This window comes from Epinephelus moara, chromosome 13, assembly GCF_006386435.1.
Source record: "Epinephelus moara isolate mb chromosome 13, YSFRI_EMoa_1.0, whole genome shotgun sequence".
NCBI classification, from domain to species: domain Eukaryota; kingdom Metazoa; phylum Chordata; class Actinopteri; order Perciformes; family Serranidae; genus Epinephelus; species Epinephelus moara.
In genome coordinates, this window is record NC_065518.1 from 33,813,305 (window position 1) to 33,830,017 (window position 16,713).

Genomic DNA, 16,713 nt, shown 5'->3' on the forward strand with positions numbered 1-16,713 from the left:
GATTCCAGGACTTTTGCTTGTATTTGAGTACTTTAACACAACTGTATTGCTATTTTTATTCAAGTAAAAGGTCTGAATATGTCTTCCAACACTGCTTATTGTGGAATACTGCCCAAATCTGCAGGGAGGAAAGGTAAAGAGCACCAGTTAATGTATGCTAGACTGTCAAAATCCGGTTTTTAACCAGCTTCCTTACTTTTTAACAGCAAGTTAAAATGTACGGGAGTAAATCCTATTCAAAGGAAATGAAAATAAACTGCAGCTTTGAAGTCTCTGTGTTTGACAGGGACTGCAGGCAGTTGATACTGTCAGCCTCTATGTGGCACAACTCCAGAGAGCACTCACTGCTGCTGCATAGAAAACTGGAGGGGGAGGCAGAAGTTCCCAGGAGGGTGCAAACAAACTGCTGACACTGTGATGCCCTTGAGACTCACAATTTGAAAATATTTGAATAACTACTCATATTTGACTATTACAACAAATGTGTTGCATTAAACAGGCGCAATATACAACATGTACAGTATGCATTATATTTGAATATGAAATTTCCATCTATTTTGTTCTGGGTCTGTTTTTCATGGTTTGGACTAGGGGACTATTATTTTGCCACAACATGCAATTTGTGTGCTGTCAACAGTTTGTATTCATGGTTCAGCATGACAATGCCCCATGTACAAAGCCAGCTCCATAAAGAAATGGTTTTACCACTTGATGTTAAAGAAATTGACCTGGCCTGTACAGAGCCTTTATCAATCAGTCAATCAATCAAACTTTATTTGTATAGCACTTTTCATACATCGCAATGTAACACAAAGTGCTTCACATATTCAGAACAAACAAAAAAAGCATTAAGCATTGGAAGTCATTAAAAATAGGAACACAGGGAATGCAGGGAACTCAGGAAACGCCATCATAACTCTTAAAAATCGGCAAAGAGGAAACACCAGAGGTAAAATTAAGATTTAAAAATACATAAAAGGATAGAGTAAAAATATAAAAATATATAAAAGGAAAGGGTACTATAGAATAAAGTGAGTAAAACCAGAGATATTAGGAGTAAAAGAGTTAAAGTAATGAAGTAAAACAGACATAAAATGTGGGTTATGAAGAAGAAACAACAAAATAGGCTAAGATAGAAGATAAAAGGCAGATTAATAAATAAGTAAAATTCAATTGAAAGCCAAATTAAAAAGGTAGGTTTTAAGTTTGCTTTTAAAAATATCAACACTCTCTGCTGCCTTCAGGTCCTCAGGAAGGCTGTTCCAGAGACGAGGACCATAATAATAAAAAGATGCCTCTCCGTAGGTTTTTATCCAGGCTTAGGGAATAATTAAAAGGCCACTACCAGACGACCTGAGGGTTCTAGAGGGTTCAAAGGATATAAAAGCAAATCAGATAAATAGGAAGGACTAAGACCATTAAGAGCTTTGTAAACCAATAAAAGGATCTTAAAATCAATTCTATAACAAACGGGTAGCCAGTGCAGAGACTTTAAAATGGGAGTAATGTGTGTTCTCTTTCTGGTCTTCATCAGCACACATGTAGCTGAGATACAGTATATTCTTTTTTGGGAGACCAGAGAGCAGGGCATTGCAGTAGTAATAAGAGTGTGAATTAGCTTCTCTGTACTGGCTTGAGAGAGAAACAATGGTTGACATCTGGCAGTATTTTCATTCAACCGCTTCATCCTCTTGAGGGTTGCGGGGGGGCTGGAGCCTATCCCAGCTGACATCGGGTGAGAGGCAGGGTACACCCTGGACAGGTCGCCAGACTATCGCAGGGCTGACACATAGAGACAAACAACCATTCACACTCACATTCACAATTTAGAGTTATCAATTAACCTAGTGCCCAATCTGCATGTCTTTGGACTGTGAGAGAAAGCCGGAGTGCCTGGAGAGAACCCACGCTGACACGGGGAGAACATGCAAACCCCGCACAGAGGGGCTCCCACACCCGGGATCGAACCGGCAACCCTCTTGCTGTGAGGCGACAGTGCTAACCACCACACCACCAAAGATTAAAAAGAGTAGGACCTAAAATGGAACCTTGAGGAACCCCACAGTTCATTTTGTAGCTTTTTGACGTGTAGCTTTTACAAAAAATACTCTGTCGCTAAGATAAGATTTAACAGTACCAGAGATGCCAATGACACTGTGGAGTCTGTCTAGAAGGACTGAGTGGTCTACCGTATCGAATGCTGCACTTAAGTCAAGTAGTAATAATATGGAAGGACTTTTCATATCCATATTGCACCTGAGGTCATTAACAATTTTAACCAGTGCCATCTCTGTACTGTGATTAGTCCAAAAACCGGATTGATATTTTTCGTAAATATTGTGAGTGCTCATAAAATCATTTAACTGGTTAAAAATTAGTTTCTCTAAAATTTTGCTTAAAAAGGTAAATTGGATATTGGTCTGTAGTTATTAAGTACAGAAGCATCCAGATTTTTTCTCTTCAAAAGTGGTTTAACTATAGCAGTCTTAAGAGCTGTTGGAAAGACACCCATCTGAAGTGAATAATTTACCATGTTCAGCAAGTTTTCTTTTAAAAAGCTATAAAATGATTTAAAAGGATGTGGGGATTGGATCTAAAATACAGGTTGCTGGTTTTAATTGGTTTCAGATTGTCTACTTTACTATTTCAGATTTATTTCAGATTGTCTACTTTACTATTTTTATTATTTATTTTACTTTATTGTCTACTTTAATATTTTATTTTATGTTAATGTCTACTTTAATATTCTATTTTATTCTATTTTATTCTAATGTCTACTTTAATATTTTATTTTATTTTATTTTATTTTAATGTCTACTTTAATATTTATTTTATTTATTTCATTGTCTATTTTAGTATCTTATTTATATCTTCATCTTTATCTCTTGTTTCCATTCATGCTGTATTTCTATTTCTACTTTGCACGGAGCATTGGAACAAAAACAATTTCCCCCCGGGGATTAATAAATAAAGTATTCTGAATCTGAAACAACCTTTGCAAGCATCTCAGCATCAACCAGGACAAATGTCTCTACTGTTTCCTCATGTAAAAACAAAGGTTCTTGGATATTAAAACTCACAGAATGAGACTGAGGTAGATTTGATCTGAAAGAGTCTATTTTACTTCTGAAGTGGACTGCAAATTCTTCACACTTTGAGTTTGTAGACATACTGCCAGGCTTTGTAAAAACAGGGTTAATTAGATGGCCAATGGTCGAGAAGAGGATCTTGGGGTTGTTCTTTACCTCAACCCCATTCAGTACTTCATCTGGAACACAACTGATTACCCAACATCAGTGTTTGACCTCCCTGATGCTTGTCTTGATGGGAGTAAATCCCTGCAGCAGGTTCAACACATGGTGGAAAGCCTGAAACCATACATATTATATTACAAACTTCCCACCCACCCCTTATCATGATTACAGTTATTACTGTGCACATCCTGTGAAATATATACAAACCACACAAAAATACAACACACCAGCAACACCCTCTTACTTTCTTTTGTCATTTTTACATTGTATTTAAAAATATTAGTCCCACCCTCCTCATTTTACCTTCACCTCATTATGTATCAGTACTATAATTTTGAGTATATGTATAGCCCCTGGATCGCCAGCTATTTTGATCTATTGCACTCCCCTGTACTGTTCCTCCACACACTCACACCTACACACACACTTGAAATCCTACGCAACAGCTTGCACTGCATTCTCTCTAATACACCCCCATTTACAACTACAAACGTGAATGATTGTTGTAGAACCTTATATCAATGACGCACTAACTTTTAATGTTGGTTTAGTAAAAGTGAGAAACCTGTGATCCTTTTATCATTTCCATTTCTATCAGCAGATAGTTTATTAAAGATGTGGACCCCTTGCCTTTATATAATGACTTACTAATATTTAAAACTGCTTTATTAATAAATAGTATCACACAACTATACTATTATAACATGGTAATAAGGTTTAAAGGGACAGTTCACCCCCAAATCAAAACTACATATTTTTCCTCGAAGCTGTAGTGCTATTTATCAATCTAGATTGTTTTGTTGTGAGTTGCAGAGTGTTGGAGATATTGGTCGTAGAGATGTCTGCCTTCTCTCCAGTATAATGGAACTAGATGACACTCAGCTTGTGGTACTCAAAGTGCCAAAGAATACATATGAAAAACTGAATATCAATATCTCTTTCCAGTAATCATGACCCAGTTACTCAAGATAATCCACAGACCTTGTTGTCAGGGGCGTAAATATAGACAGTGCAGGCAGTGCGGGTGCACTGGGGCCCATGGGGTGGAGGGGCCCAACTGCCACCTGGAAATACGCCCGTGTTCAAAGAAGAACTCACATTAAAACAAAAATGGTGCTATTTTCCATACATGCCCTAAATAAGGCAAACCCATGAGGGAACTATTTTCTTTTCTACCGAACCACACCTGCCAGCCATATCACCTTGCAGAAGGAATCACGCATCTACTCATTGGTGAGAGGCTCATGCTCATGACAGCGCGAGATGTTAACATTAATGGCGTCCTCTACAGCTGAGCTCTAACGTTAGCTAGCTCTGTGGTGCAAGGTGAGCTAGCAGAAGATTAACGCTTCCTCTGCAAGGTGATATGGTTGGCAGGTGTAGCTGGGTAGAAAAGAAACTTAGATATAAGTGCTCACAACAAGGTCTGTGGATTATCTTGAGTAATGGGGTCATTATTTCTGGAAAGAGACATTGATGTTGAGTTTTTCAAATTTTTTTTTGGCGCTTTGAGCACCACAAGCCGAGTGCCATCTAGTTCTATTACATTGGAGAGAAGGCAGACATCTCTATGGTGGATATCTCCAACACTTGGCAACTCACACCAAATAGATATAGCACGCAAGTAAGAGAAAAAATATGTAGTTTTGATTTGGGGTGAATTGTCCCTTTCATGTATAGGCTATGGACATTTAATAATAGACTCATTAACCTTTACCTAAGCCATTGGTTACAACTTAAACTAGTAGTCTTGCACTTGATTTTGACTGTGGTAGTCTTGACTCTAAATACCCACAAACACACACAGGCAATCACTGTTCTGTAACCTTCAGGCTGCGTCCCTGCAGTCACTATATGCGTCAGTAGAAAGTGAGGTCAGGTTGCCTGGCTGCCTCCACTGTGTAATTTCACTCGCTGTATAAATCAATACCTGTCAGCCCTGGCTGGACCTGCTTTCCAACTATGATGAACGTTCCTCATAGTGGGCTTTAATATGAGTCCTGTTTTTGGGATCCAGTGACAGATGGGGCCTGGCCCACACAGAATAACATGGGTAGAATTTTAATTGGTGTGAAATATTATATTCTATATAATCAACTTGAGGTTTGCTCTGTGTTCTTGAAAGTTAAATATTAAATGTGTACCAAAGTGATTTTGATCTGAAGTTACCTTAATATTACATTGTGTCTTACAATCCACATCATGGATTCATTGTGTCATCAGTGTCCTGACTACATCTACCCAAATAATAACATTTAAATAAAAATAAATAGAATCAATCAAGGACAAATTGAACATATTAATTACTTGATTTTTGATCAGTGAGTCCTAACCTGATTTAAAGCCATCTCTTGAAACATTCTTTAACAAGCTTTATTAGTTAATATATGGTCAGAAAAGTTACATAATGGAATTATGGATAACAGATTACATAATGTTTTATTTTAGTAACAAGTGGTCACCCCAAGGCCCTTAGATTAGAAGTTCACTTTTTTTTTTAAGTCTGCGTAAAAACAAGTAGCCACAAGCAAGCATAACAGGCAGACAGTGCTGGGAACTGATGGACAGCAGACGGAGGAAGTGGCTTAGGGGAGTAAATTAAATTGTAGGCATGAACATGGATGGAGCTGCAGGAATCAGAGTTGAGGATGAGGGTTATCTTTAAATTTTTGGAAAATAATCTTCTGAGAACCTCCAGGTAACGTACCCCAGAGGTTGTGTAAAGGCATTTAAAAGGAAAACTTTCTAAAAACCTTCAGGGAACATACTCAGATGTTCTATAAAGTTTTGTTTTTTTATTCAAACCTATTATTCTAAGAACCTTTAGGTAATGTACCCAGAGGTTCTCTAAGGGTTTATTTTCATTTTTTTTCCAAACATAGCCTTCTAATAACCTTCAGGAAACCTCCAGAAGATTGGATTAGTATTTACTTTCTTCTGTGACAAACCTCTATTGGCCCAAACAAAGGGGCAGCAAGCTCATTTTCTACCCATGTTATTTCCATTATTCCAATGTTTAGCCAGTCAGTTATACTATTTGGTAACATCAGCCCTCCTAAATTCCTGGCAGTGTATAATTTGTGTATGTTTATTCTGGGTTTCTCCCCATTCCACAGAAAATCCCTAATTAACTGATTAAACTGTTTGAAATGGAGGAATGCTGACTGGCTGCAGCTGACCATTTATGGATTCAAGCCTTGAGTCACCATCTTGAACTTTAGGCTCAGTGCTTCTTTTAAGTTCAGCTCATAATCTATTTAATACTGAAACCTTTCTTGTACTTGTGGAAGTGTCCTTGTGTAAAAATATACAAAAAATAACTCATCAGATTAAATAATCAACATATTTTTTAATGCTTATAAATTATTCACTTATATAACATGACATCATCAAAACATAAACTTCCAGTACTGATTAGCAAACTTTACATTTCAGCGATTATGTCATAGAATTTTAATGCACAAAAAGAATCACTTTAAGGCATTGGTTTATTCATATAATAATAATGACGGGTAAATGACTTGAATCTTTCCTGCATTCATTTCTGTTCTTTGATCAGATGAGTAATTATGTCAGCTCATTTCCTCTCAGATAACATAACACCGCAGAGACGTTCAACATTGTGTGTGCATATGCATGTTTCTATTCAGTCTATTTTATCAGTGACACACGATCCATGAAGTTACACAGAGAAAAAGATAAATTAACAAAAAATGGTAAACACAAAGTTGGTTAAAGAAGACAGTGATCAACAAAAAACGTCAATATTGTGTGTGTGTGTGTGTGTGTGTGTCTGTCTGTCTGTCTGTCTGTCTGTCTGTCTGTCTGTCTACTGCCGATTTGAAATGGAGCTGGTGACTGATGGCCGGATCAGCTCTTCTATTATCAGAGCAAGGATGTGGCACAACTCCTTAGCCTGAAAGAGAGATCAACAGATTCAATCAGACATGGCTGCATAAATCTCCAGGACTATTTCCAAAACATGTTTGACAAGAGCATTTAAGATTTTAAGATACACCAGAATTCACAGTATCTAACTGTAATAACCTAACCCTGGTGTCTTGTTAACAGCACCTCACTTTAACATGGTTTGGGGTCCACCAGGCCTCACTGCTGTATGTGTAAAAATCATAATAAATGCAAAATTCAGTTTAAAAACCCAGCAATTAGAAAAGTATTGACATTCCCTCCCTTTTGCCTCAAACTGGGATTGCACGTTTGAGAAAGAAGACAAAATGATTAGGAAATGACCATAAAGCCCAGACAATTAACCAAATAAGGTTATCTTTCATGTTTTATGAGCTTTACATGAACAGCAGTCAACATTTCACCTACAGTTATAAGGAACATTCATGTCACAGGAATTTGGGAATCTCAGTTATTTCTGTTCTTTTTCTATGATAGATTGATTGGGAAATGTACTTCTTAAAAACACTGGTTGCATTAAAGAATTTGCCCTGGGTCTTTTTGCAAGTATGACTGAATGTCACAGGTGAAAAATATAGCCTACATACAAGTCTGTATTACAAGTATTTCAGTTCAGTTCTCTTGGGACAAAAACTTTTAGCCTGGCTTTTATTTCGTCACTAATGTTTTTCTCACTCATATTTTCTGTTTGTTGTCATTGGCTTCTATCTATTTTCATCTGGTGAATTTTATTGGTTATTGGTTTTATTATTACATGTTCATTGTATTTTATTTCTGATGTGCATTTACCTAAAATTGTTTCATTTTACACACGTTTTTATATTGTCCGAAGAGTGGTTTAAGATCCAGTCTAAATTCTACCTGAAGCTTGTTGAGGGCCACAAAAAGCAAATGATTATGGCGAAGGGCTAAGGTATATGTAACAAAAGTCTAGCAGTGCTTTATGTTTTTTCTTTTACTTATCTAATTTTGTTTTATTGGCATTCATTCATTTTCCATAACTGCTTATCCTGTTGGGGGTCGCATGGGGCTGGAGCCTATCCCAGCTGACATTGGGTGAGAGGTGGGGTACACCCTGGACAGGTTGCCAGACTATCACCTGGCTGACACATAGATACGGACAATTCATGCTTACATTCACAATCTAAAGTCATCAGTTGACCTAACCTGCATGTCTTTGGACTGTGGGAGGAAGCCGGAGTACACGTAGAAAACCCACACTAACACAAGGAGAACATGCAAACTCCGCACAGAGGGGCTCCCCCACCCTGGGGTTCAAACCCCCCACCCCGGGTTTGAACCAGGAACCGTCTTGCTGTGAAGCGACAATGCTAACCACTGCACCTCTGGGCCACCCTTTTATTATAAAAGTATAATAAAGACGTATAATTAATTTGTTGTTAAAGAAACCATATTTATGAATGTATTTTTGTGAAAAAGAAAGTGTGTCTCAAATTATTCTGTTGCAAAAGTTGAACAAACAGCTATATACAGTATAGAGATACTGGATGGATGGATGGATGGATGGATAGATGGATAGATAGATAGATAGATAGATAGATAGATAGATAGATAGATAGATAGATAGAAAAACAAAAAGAACTTGATGTCGCCAATATGTAATGTACCAATAACCAGTGCAAGAACTGGTGGATCACACCATATCTAATTCATAAATTCATTTTTCAACTGCTCATCATGGATTTCATTTGTTCTTGTTTTTGTAAAATATTCATTTTGAGTGACTGAAACTTTGTTGTACAACGCTACAGAGAAATTAGGATCAGCATTAAGATTTGGATCATATCATTATGAGAGCTTCTCTCATGTCTTGACCACATTACTTTAACAGAGTGAATCCAGTACAAAAAGCAGACCCAGATTGTTAAAACAAAAAAAAAAACAAAAAAAAACTGAATTTTCCTGTCAGTGCTACACAACATAATTATCTTTGGTACCTCTTTGAGATGAATGGTGACTTTTTTGGGTCGGCTTGGATTGCCATAGTCGATATCCATAGATGGCACTTTGCTTTGTTTCTTGGGGCGGATGGTGCGCATGGACTGCACATCTGCCAGAGGAATCAGAAACACTCGCTCCTGCAGGAAAAAGAAACATAAATCTTCAGATGGCTGACACTGGCTTTTTATTAACAACTGCTGCTTCTGCTTCATTTCAGCTGCTGCAGTGTTTTTAGTATTAGTGGAGAGATTTGCGTCCAAACTCAGGCCAAATGCTGCTTCAGACTGTAGCTTTGCCAACCTGACAAGAGGGGGTTTCTGCAGGACTGACTGACTGGCTAAAGAAAAGATTAAAGTCCCTGAATATTTTAAAGGGACAGTATAAGAAAAAGGACAAAGTATATTACTCCTAAACCTATTCTGGATTCATCCTAGATAGGAAATACAGTGCAAGAAAATATGACTGCATGCATGGTGAAAATGTCTGATTTTATTCTGCACTAATATTCATTAATGATACATGTGTTTAAACAAAGTTAAATTTGAATATTATGACAAACAAACAAAAATGGCAAACACCATAGTTCTCGTTAAAAAAAATTAACTGGATCAAACCCGAGTATACTCAGTAAAACAGGCACACAGATTTGAACTTGGACCAGCACAAATAAAAAAGGCAGGACTCTTTAATACTGATAAAATAACGTCTTTATCCCCATACAATTTGCTCAGACACACGAGGTGATATACAACATAATGATTCTTAAAGGAGTGTTTTAGTACTGTGGCTGCTCAAAGTACCTGTGTTTTGGGGTGAAGGAACAGCACCCCCTCCTGGCTAATGTTGACCATGCATGGGGAGGGACAGCCGCGTTGACTGACCTTCTTGGCCAAGAAAGTGCTGGAGCCAAACAGAGGCAGGGTGCTCAGGAACTCTGAAAGATAGTGTTCAGACAAATATGATTACTATCAGGAGAGGAGAGGAGAGGAGAGGAGAGGAGAGGAGATACTACCCCCTCACCAATGAATTGTATTTTGGCGTCTTGAGGGCTGAGGGAGTGCATGGCAGCTATCTGGCCCAGACAGAAGGAGTGGATCTCTTCGACTTTACTGCTGAGCCCGTCCTGTGAGGGCAGGTACTCCTTAATCTCTGGCCTTGGAGAGAAATACAATCAGCAAATGTCAATACACAGACTTACAATTAGAGGACATTGAGAGTTAAGCCTACTAGTCAACTTTGGTGTTTAGTGATGACAACATAGAGACCAAAATAATGCATATGTAACCAAATGACTGTTGGTGATGGTAGTTAAAGGAGATGATCAGGATACTGTGATATGAGTGCACACTGGAAAGAATTGGCCAGTCAGTGCTGCCAGGTACAATGGAGTTAATCTGTGCAATGCTATGCACTGAACAATTTTGGGGACTAACTAGTTACATGTTACAGAGTTACGTAATCATATTACAAAATAAATGTAATTGTAATGAGTCACAGTTACTGAGAAGAAAAAAAATGTAATTAAATTACAGTTACTAATCAAAAGACCCACCTTGTCCCTCTAACCTCTAACCCTAACCCCACTCCTCTAACCCTTAACCCCAATCCCTCATACCCGCCACCCCTTTGGCCTAGCTGTAAAAGGATATTCCAACAATTTATAACTGGACTTCATAATCCATACCCACAGTATGTGAAGGAGAGATACCGCAGGTCCCTCCTTCCTGCTGCTGTCAGACTATATAACCAACACTGCTCCCAGTGACTGTACCTGATTGTATTTTGCGTCTTTTTGCTGCTTACTTATTATATTGCTTTGTGTTTTTATATTGTTTGCTTATTATATTGCTCTTTGTTTTGTTTCTTTTTATTTTCTTGTATATTGCTAATCTTTTGTTTTCTACTGATGCTTCCTGTTTGCACTATCCCTCTGCTGCTGTAATGTTACAAATTTACCTGCTGTGGGAAGAATAAAGCATAATCCATCATAATCTATTTTATTGTATCATATCATATTGTATCGCATCACATCGTATCGCACTGCATTGCATCGTATCACATCATATAGTACCGTACCGTATTGTAAAAAAAATACCCCTACCAATACCTCTAAAACTGAGTAATTAAGATTTATCTCATTTGTTTAATTCGTACACAAACACAAATGTAAACAATAGTTTTAGCGGTTTAACTAATTGACTAAGTTACCAGTTGACTTCACGTTGGCACTTGCCCACCATCATAAGCGTTGCTCCATATGTCTTAAAAACTGAAACTTGGTGAGATTGACCCTCAGAGGTCTATTACCCATGGTGCATTGCAGTTGTGCATATAATGCAATAAAATACATCAATGGTTAGGTAGCTTTCATGGATTCTACATAAAATTCCAGTTATTTACCACTGAAAAATTAAATAATAAATAAAAATAAAATTCAACAAATTCACTATCTGGCATACTTTTCAGTTCACTTTTAAAATATATCTTATAGATCTGTAAAGGTAGATTAATATATGTTTAGGTTCACTAGTTTGCATATAGTTTCTTAAGAAAACCTTGTTGATAACTTGATATTTTACTAGATAAAGTCATATAAACTGCTGCAGTTTATTTTATTCCTAACATTATTTGTAAACACATAGAAAATGTGTCGTTTTGCAAGATGTCATAAGCCTATGGCAATAATAGTTATGCTAATCATGGTACACTTTCTGTCTGCTCTCCATGTGGCCTCCGTGAGATGTATGCTTTTGCATAATACCAAAGGCTGTGGGGAAGTGACTGAGGGGAAGTGGAAGTCTTGATGTTGGATGAGGTTGCCAGGTTGGATACAATTGTACCTGAATGGAGACCAAACCCTGTGCTTAACACCTGTACCTGGCAACCCACACCATAGCCAGAAATGCTGCTGTTCATCAGGAAATAGTTTCAGTGTGTCTCCTCCTAATATTACTGTTGTTTTGTGTATCTTATATCTCAGTGGTATGTTTGTGTGAGATTATTTTGAGCTGTCCAGTCTCCTTAAATATTACATTCCTGATGAGTATTGTTTCATTGTGACAGTCAGTGTGGGATGTGACACTCACAGTGAGGGCTGATCGTTCAGTCCCTGAGCCAGATGCTGCAGGGCTGACAGCTCTGCTATCTGCTGGACTGATGAGGAACCACCCGGAGCTGGAGCAAAAATCAGCCGCCCACTCAGGTAGTCACCCAGGAGCTACACACACACATACACACACAAATTATACAATTATAGATAACAATAAGATGGACACTGGACCAGTGCCTAGAAATGTCCTACTGCTGCTCCTGATGTTGTGAACTGATGCTTTCACCTGCTGGTAGTGGAACTCCACATAGAGGTCACTGTTAAAGGACAGAGGGCTTCTCCACATCACTCTTCGCAGGGAGAAGGAGATGGAGCCATCATCCAGCAGGAAGTCGAACAGATACTCCTCACTATGGAGTGGACGCACCATCCCATCTGACAGAGAAGGAGTAGAGGAGTAAGGAGGAAGTGAAGGAGGCTGATCTGTTAATCGGTCACTTTAAATGGACTCTGGTGGGGTAAGTGATAGCGATTTTGGGGCTGTTTCTGGGCATACAAAAAAAAGATCTTACTCTTTAACAAAAAGGTCTATGTCTGTAGGGATCCTTTCTATGATGTTGTCAGACACTTAGAATAACAATCTGAGCCTGTCAGTGGCAAAAACAAGAACCCTTAGCGGACTAAACCGCTAAGGGCTCCTGTAAAACAAATTATACAAGGAAAAATAGTAGAAAAGGCAGATGAGGCAGAAGGCATGCAAATTCAAAACTTATTATTGTATTTAACTCAGGGTATTAGCTTCTTACAGCTAGCTGAACAAAGCTGTTTTGAACTAAAATCCAAAGACTGGCTCACATCTGCAAGTTAATGTGCAAGTCTAGCTGTAAATTCTGTATCAATTAGAAACCGTAGCAGTGATTTACCGTGACTTCGGATGGCAACGATGGAGAACTCTCTGATTTCTGTGAGATCTGAGATTCCCATTTCTTTACAGAACTCTGTTACCACCTCTGCTGCCATCTAGAGGAGGATACAAAATGGACCCACAGAGTTATTGATAGGACTCCTGTTTTGTTCACAGACAAGTAGGTATAAATAAATCTTACACTGAAGCTGCGTATCTTGATGGGGAAATCCACCCCTCCTGGCAGCTTGATAGGAATACGGCGAGAAGTTTTGCCGGCCTGCAGAAAGAATTCAGATAATGATGGAATGTAACAGTTGAAATACACCATGACAGATATACTTTGATTTGTTTAAGTGTGTAGGTGAACTTGCCAGAATGGCCTCCATCTCTATTTGTGAGGGGATGTTACGGCGACCGCCAAAACTGAGAGATTGCTGAAGGTTATTCTTACACACACACGCCAGCTCTGAGGACACATACAGTATGTTATGTCAAAGATTGTGTGCACTGAAAGAGCCATTGTCTATCTGGATATCAAGCTGGTGTTTTTACCAGTCATTACAATGACTTATAAGATCGGCGTATTTGTGGTTTTTGTGTATTATTGTTTCCTCTACCTTGGTATGGGTGCTCGTAGTCCTGAGAGATGTCGTGTAGGTGACGTGTGACATAGGGCTGCAGAGTACCAGAGCAAGGGAAGAACCCGGTCACCAGGTTGAGCAGCCGCCAGCCGAGAGTACAGCTAGATCTGTGAAGGCAACACAACAGGGCAAATAATGTTTAGCATTTTTAAAATGCAAAATTACAGTGGGCAAAACAGCTCTGGAGTGAGTGGCTTGGTTCACTTTGTAACTCTTTAACTGTATATGTTATACATTTTCCACAAATAAAGACCTTAGCAAACTAGAACTACTGCCTCGCTGTTGTATGCCTCTGCGAACCAGTCAAGTTGCAGTTGTAACCATGACAGCTGACATTGCTTCAAATAAGGATGCTGCTGCAAATAAGCTGCATATTCTAAAATGTGGATGCTTCACACATCTTTAATCCGGCAGCACTGAAGATGTATACAATCAGCTTAGTTTCAAGGTGTACATCCAAGATTAGTGCCACCAATTCAGTATCTGTCCAAATGTATTCCCTTCTGTTCCTGAGTAACAGAGTTGAAAATTGTTCAGGAAAGTGTTTTTGCAGAACATTATGATGTCACAGTGAAGTTGACCTTTGACATTTTGGGTATAAAATGTCATCATTTTACCCGTTTAGACATTTGTGTGAAATTTGTTGTAATAATATGAATTATTGACTAATGGCCAAATTGACTAATGGCCGGATTCTTAAGGTCACAGTGACCTTTGACCCCCAAAATCTAATTTGTTAATCATTGAGTCCAAGTGGACGTTTGTGGCCAATTTGAAGAAATTCTCTCAAGGTGTTCTTGAGATATTACATTAACGAGAATGGGGCAGACCTGGACACATTGACCTTGACCTTTGACCCTTTGCCACCAACATCTAATCAGTTCATCCTTGAGTCCAAGTGGACATTTGTGCCAAATTCAAAGAAATTCTGTTGAGCCATTCCTGAGATGTCGCGTCCACTTGACTGGCCACTTGACTCATTTAAGTTCAATATTCAGTTCTTTCCCAGCTGGTCAACAAACATCATTAGATGTTGATATTTGGTTGACTTTAGGCTATAATATCAGGTGACCAAAACTCAAAGTTAGGACAACGTCTAATGCCAATGTCAATTTGACATAGAGTATTGAAGAATGATGATGTTGATATTTTGTTGGTTTTAAGCTGTGTCGTTAAGTAAACAAAATATGCCTCCCAAGTGTCTCAAGCCAATGTCATCTTGATGTAGAATAAGGACATTTAGTCGTACAGTATGGAGAACAAAAACCAACATCTGCAAGACATAATACTGTTAACGTTCACACAACGTGAAATTCTAGCGCCTAGACATTTAAAATGTTGCCAACCAAAATTTAACGTTTGTCCGACGTAAGAATCCAATGTTTTTCTGACGTCATGTTGACATCTGGAGCCAGCTGGAGTTTATCTCTATTTTGGTCTCAACCAACTCCAGAGAAAAATACTCTGTAATACCATGTATTGTAATGTTATCAAAACTTTAATAAATGACAGACTAACTTTGTTGGGTTGTTGGTGGTTTGCTTGATGACCTGGCAGTAGATTTCATCTCTCAGCAGCTCTTTCTCATTCCCTAACTGAACAGAACATAACAGAACAAAGACACTCTTCATTAAATCCGATCAAAGTCTTTTTGAAGTCTGTGACACTCAGAGGCTCACAGAAACTCTAACTCTAACCACAATAGCAATGCAGTTCATTAGATCTCCTGTTTGAAAGTTAACTGACCAGTAAGATGTCGCTCAGACAGTCTGACTGGGTGTTATTCTTCTTCATTGGCATGTCACCCATGAACTGCATCAGGTCTGGAGGGACAGATAAACAGGAGGATGATGGTAGAACAGAGTAACAGAGGTCTCAGTGTGTATTAGTATGGTTAGTGTGGATGTACTCACTCATGAAGCACTGGACAGATAAATCATTGATTTCAGGATCATTGTAGAGAATTAGGGACTCCTGTATGAGACTCTGGATGAGCAAAACACAATGCAGTTAGCTGAGTTGTATTTAATCAGGAAGTCCCATTGACATCAAGATCTATATTACAATAGACCTGAGAACAAATTACATGTTTTTCTATCCAATCAAGACAACTGACTCATCCGTGGACATAGTGGTTCACTTAAATCTTAACCAATTACGTTAAAGGTTCAGAATGCAATTCTGAAGAAAGCCAGTTGATTGTTAAGTCTCATTCCCAGATCATCAAATACTGCAAGCCTTAGGTTGGTAGTCGGACCGAACCACAAACCCAAAGTGTCAGTATTTAGCCACCTGGGAATGAGACTTAACAATCAACTATCACAAGAATTACGCACTGTACCTTTAAATATCTTGACAACTTACTTGTGGGTAATATAGCCTTGTAAACAAAACATAGGAATACTGATGCCTTCTCAATGTAATGACCTCTGACCCTTTCATAAAACTTATTTCAACATAGGTTTTGTGGGACAATCTGCAATCTAAAGGAGCTGTATGCGACATTCAGAGCATATCTACAATTCACACTCTGGGACAGGATTGTCTGCAGGGGCGTCATTTCAGCAAAAGCTAAGGTATGGCAATATGACATGATGTCACAGAGCTACTGATGATGGAGTTTCAAAAATATGAACTTAAATAAAACTTCACTTTGGTCTTTGACCTGTCAGAAGTACATACTATGCTATTGAAAACTGTTTCAAAGGACATGAAGCTGTTTCTCACATTCATAATAGGCTACCTTATGTCTGCATGTAATGCACGACTTGGTGAGAGCAGGGAAAACATCGGACCTATTTCGGCGCATATTTCAGCACCATGGACAGCGAGCGGATGTTTAATTATCATTAGTCATGTGTTTAAATAAAAAATAAAAAATAAATAAATTAATTACAAGCTCATTTCTAGAAGATAACCAAGGGGTCCGGTGTATGAAACACTCTAGAAGATAACCAAGGGGTCCGGTGTATG

General features: G+C 38.4%; 1 protein-coding gene across 1 annotated transcript in view; it reads right to left on the bottom strand.

The window, feature by feature from the left end:
- Window positions 1-6,628: 6,628 nt before the first annotated feature.
- The window catches only part of myo15b (myosin XVB), a 70,002-nt gene continuing 59,917 nt past the window's right edge, over window positions 6,629-16,713 (bottom strand). Inside the window, exons 53-65 of the mRNA XM_050060834.1 lie at window positions 15,654-15,726; window positions 15,487-15,563; window positions 15,259-15,335; window positions 13,717-13,847; window positions 13,471-13,565; window positions 13,299-13,376; window positions 13,116-13,212; window positions 12,479-12,627; window positions 12,230-12,360; window positions 10,164-10,297; window positions 9,944-10,077; window positions 9,140-9,280; window positions 6,629-7,170 (exon numbers count right to left, since the gene is read on the bottom strand). Of these exons, the coding sequence (XP_049916791.1) occupies window positions 7,084-7,170; window positions 9,140-9,280; window positions 9,944-10,077; window positions 10,164-10,297; window positions 12,230-12,360; window positions 12,479-12,627; window positions 13,116-13,212; window positions 13,299-13,376; window positions 13,471-13,565; window positions 13,717-13,847; window positions 15,259-15,335; window positions 15,487-15,563; window positions 15,654-15,726 (1,404 nt within the window). The 3' untranslated portion in view covers window positions 6,629-7,083. The remainder of the gene's footprint in view (window positions 7,171-9,139; window positions 9,281-9,943; window positions 10,078-10,163; window positions 10,298-12,229; window positions 12,361-12,478; window positions 12,628-13,115; window positions 13,213-13,298; window positions 13,377-13,470; window positions 13,566-13,716; window positions 13,848-15,258; window positions 15,336-15,486; window positions 15,564-15,653; window positions 15,727-16,713) is intronic.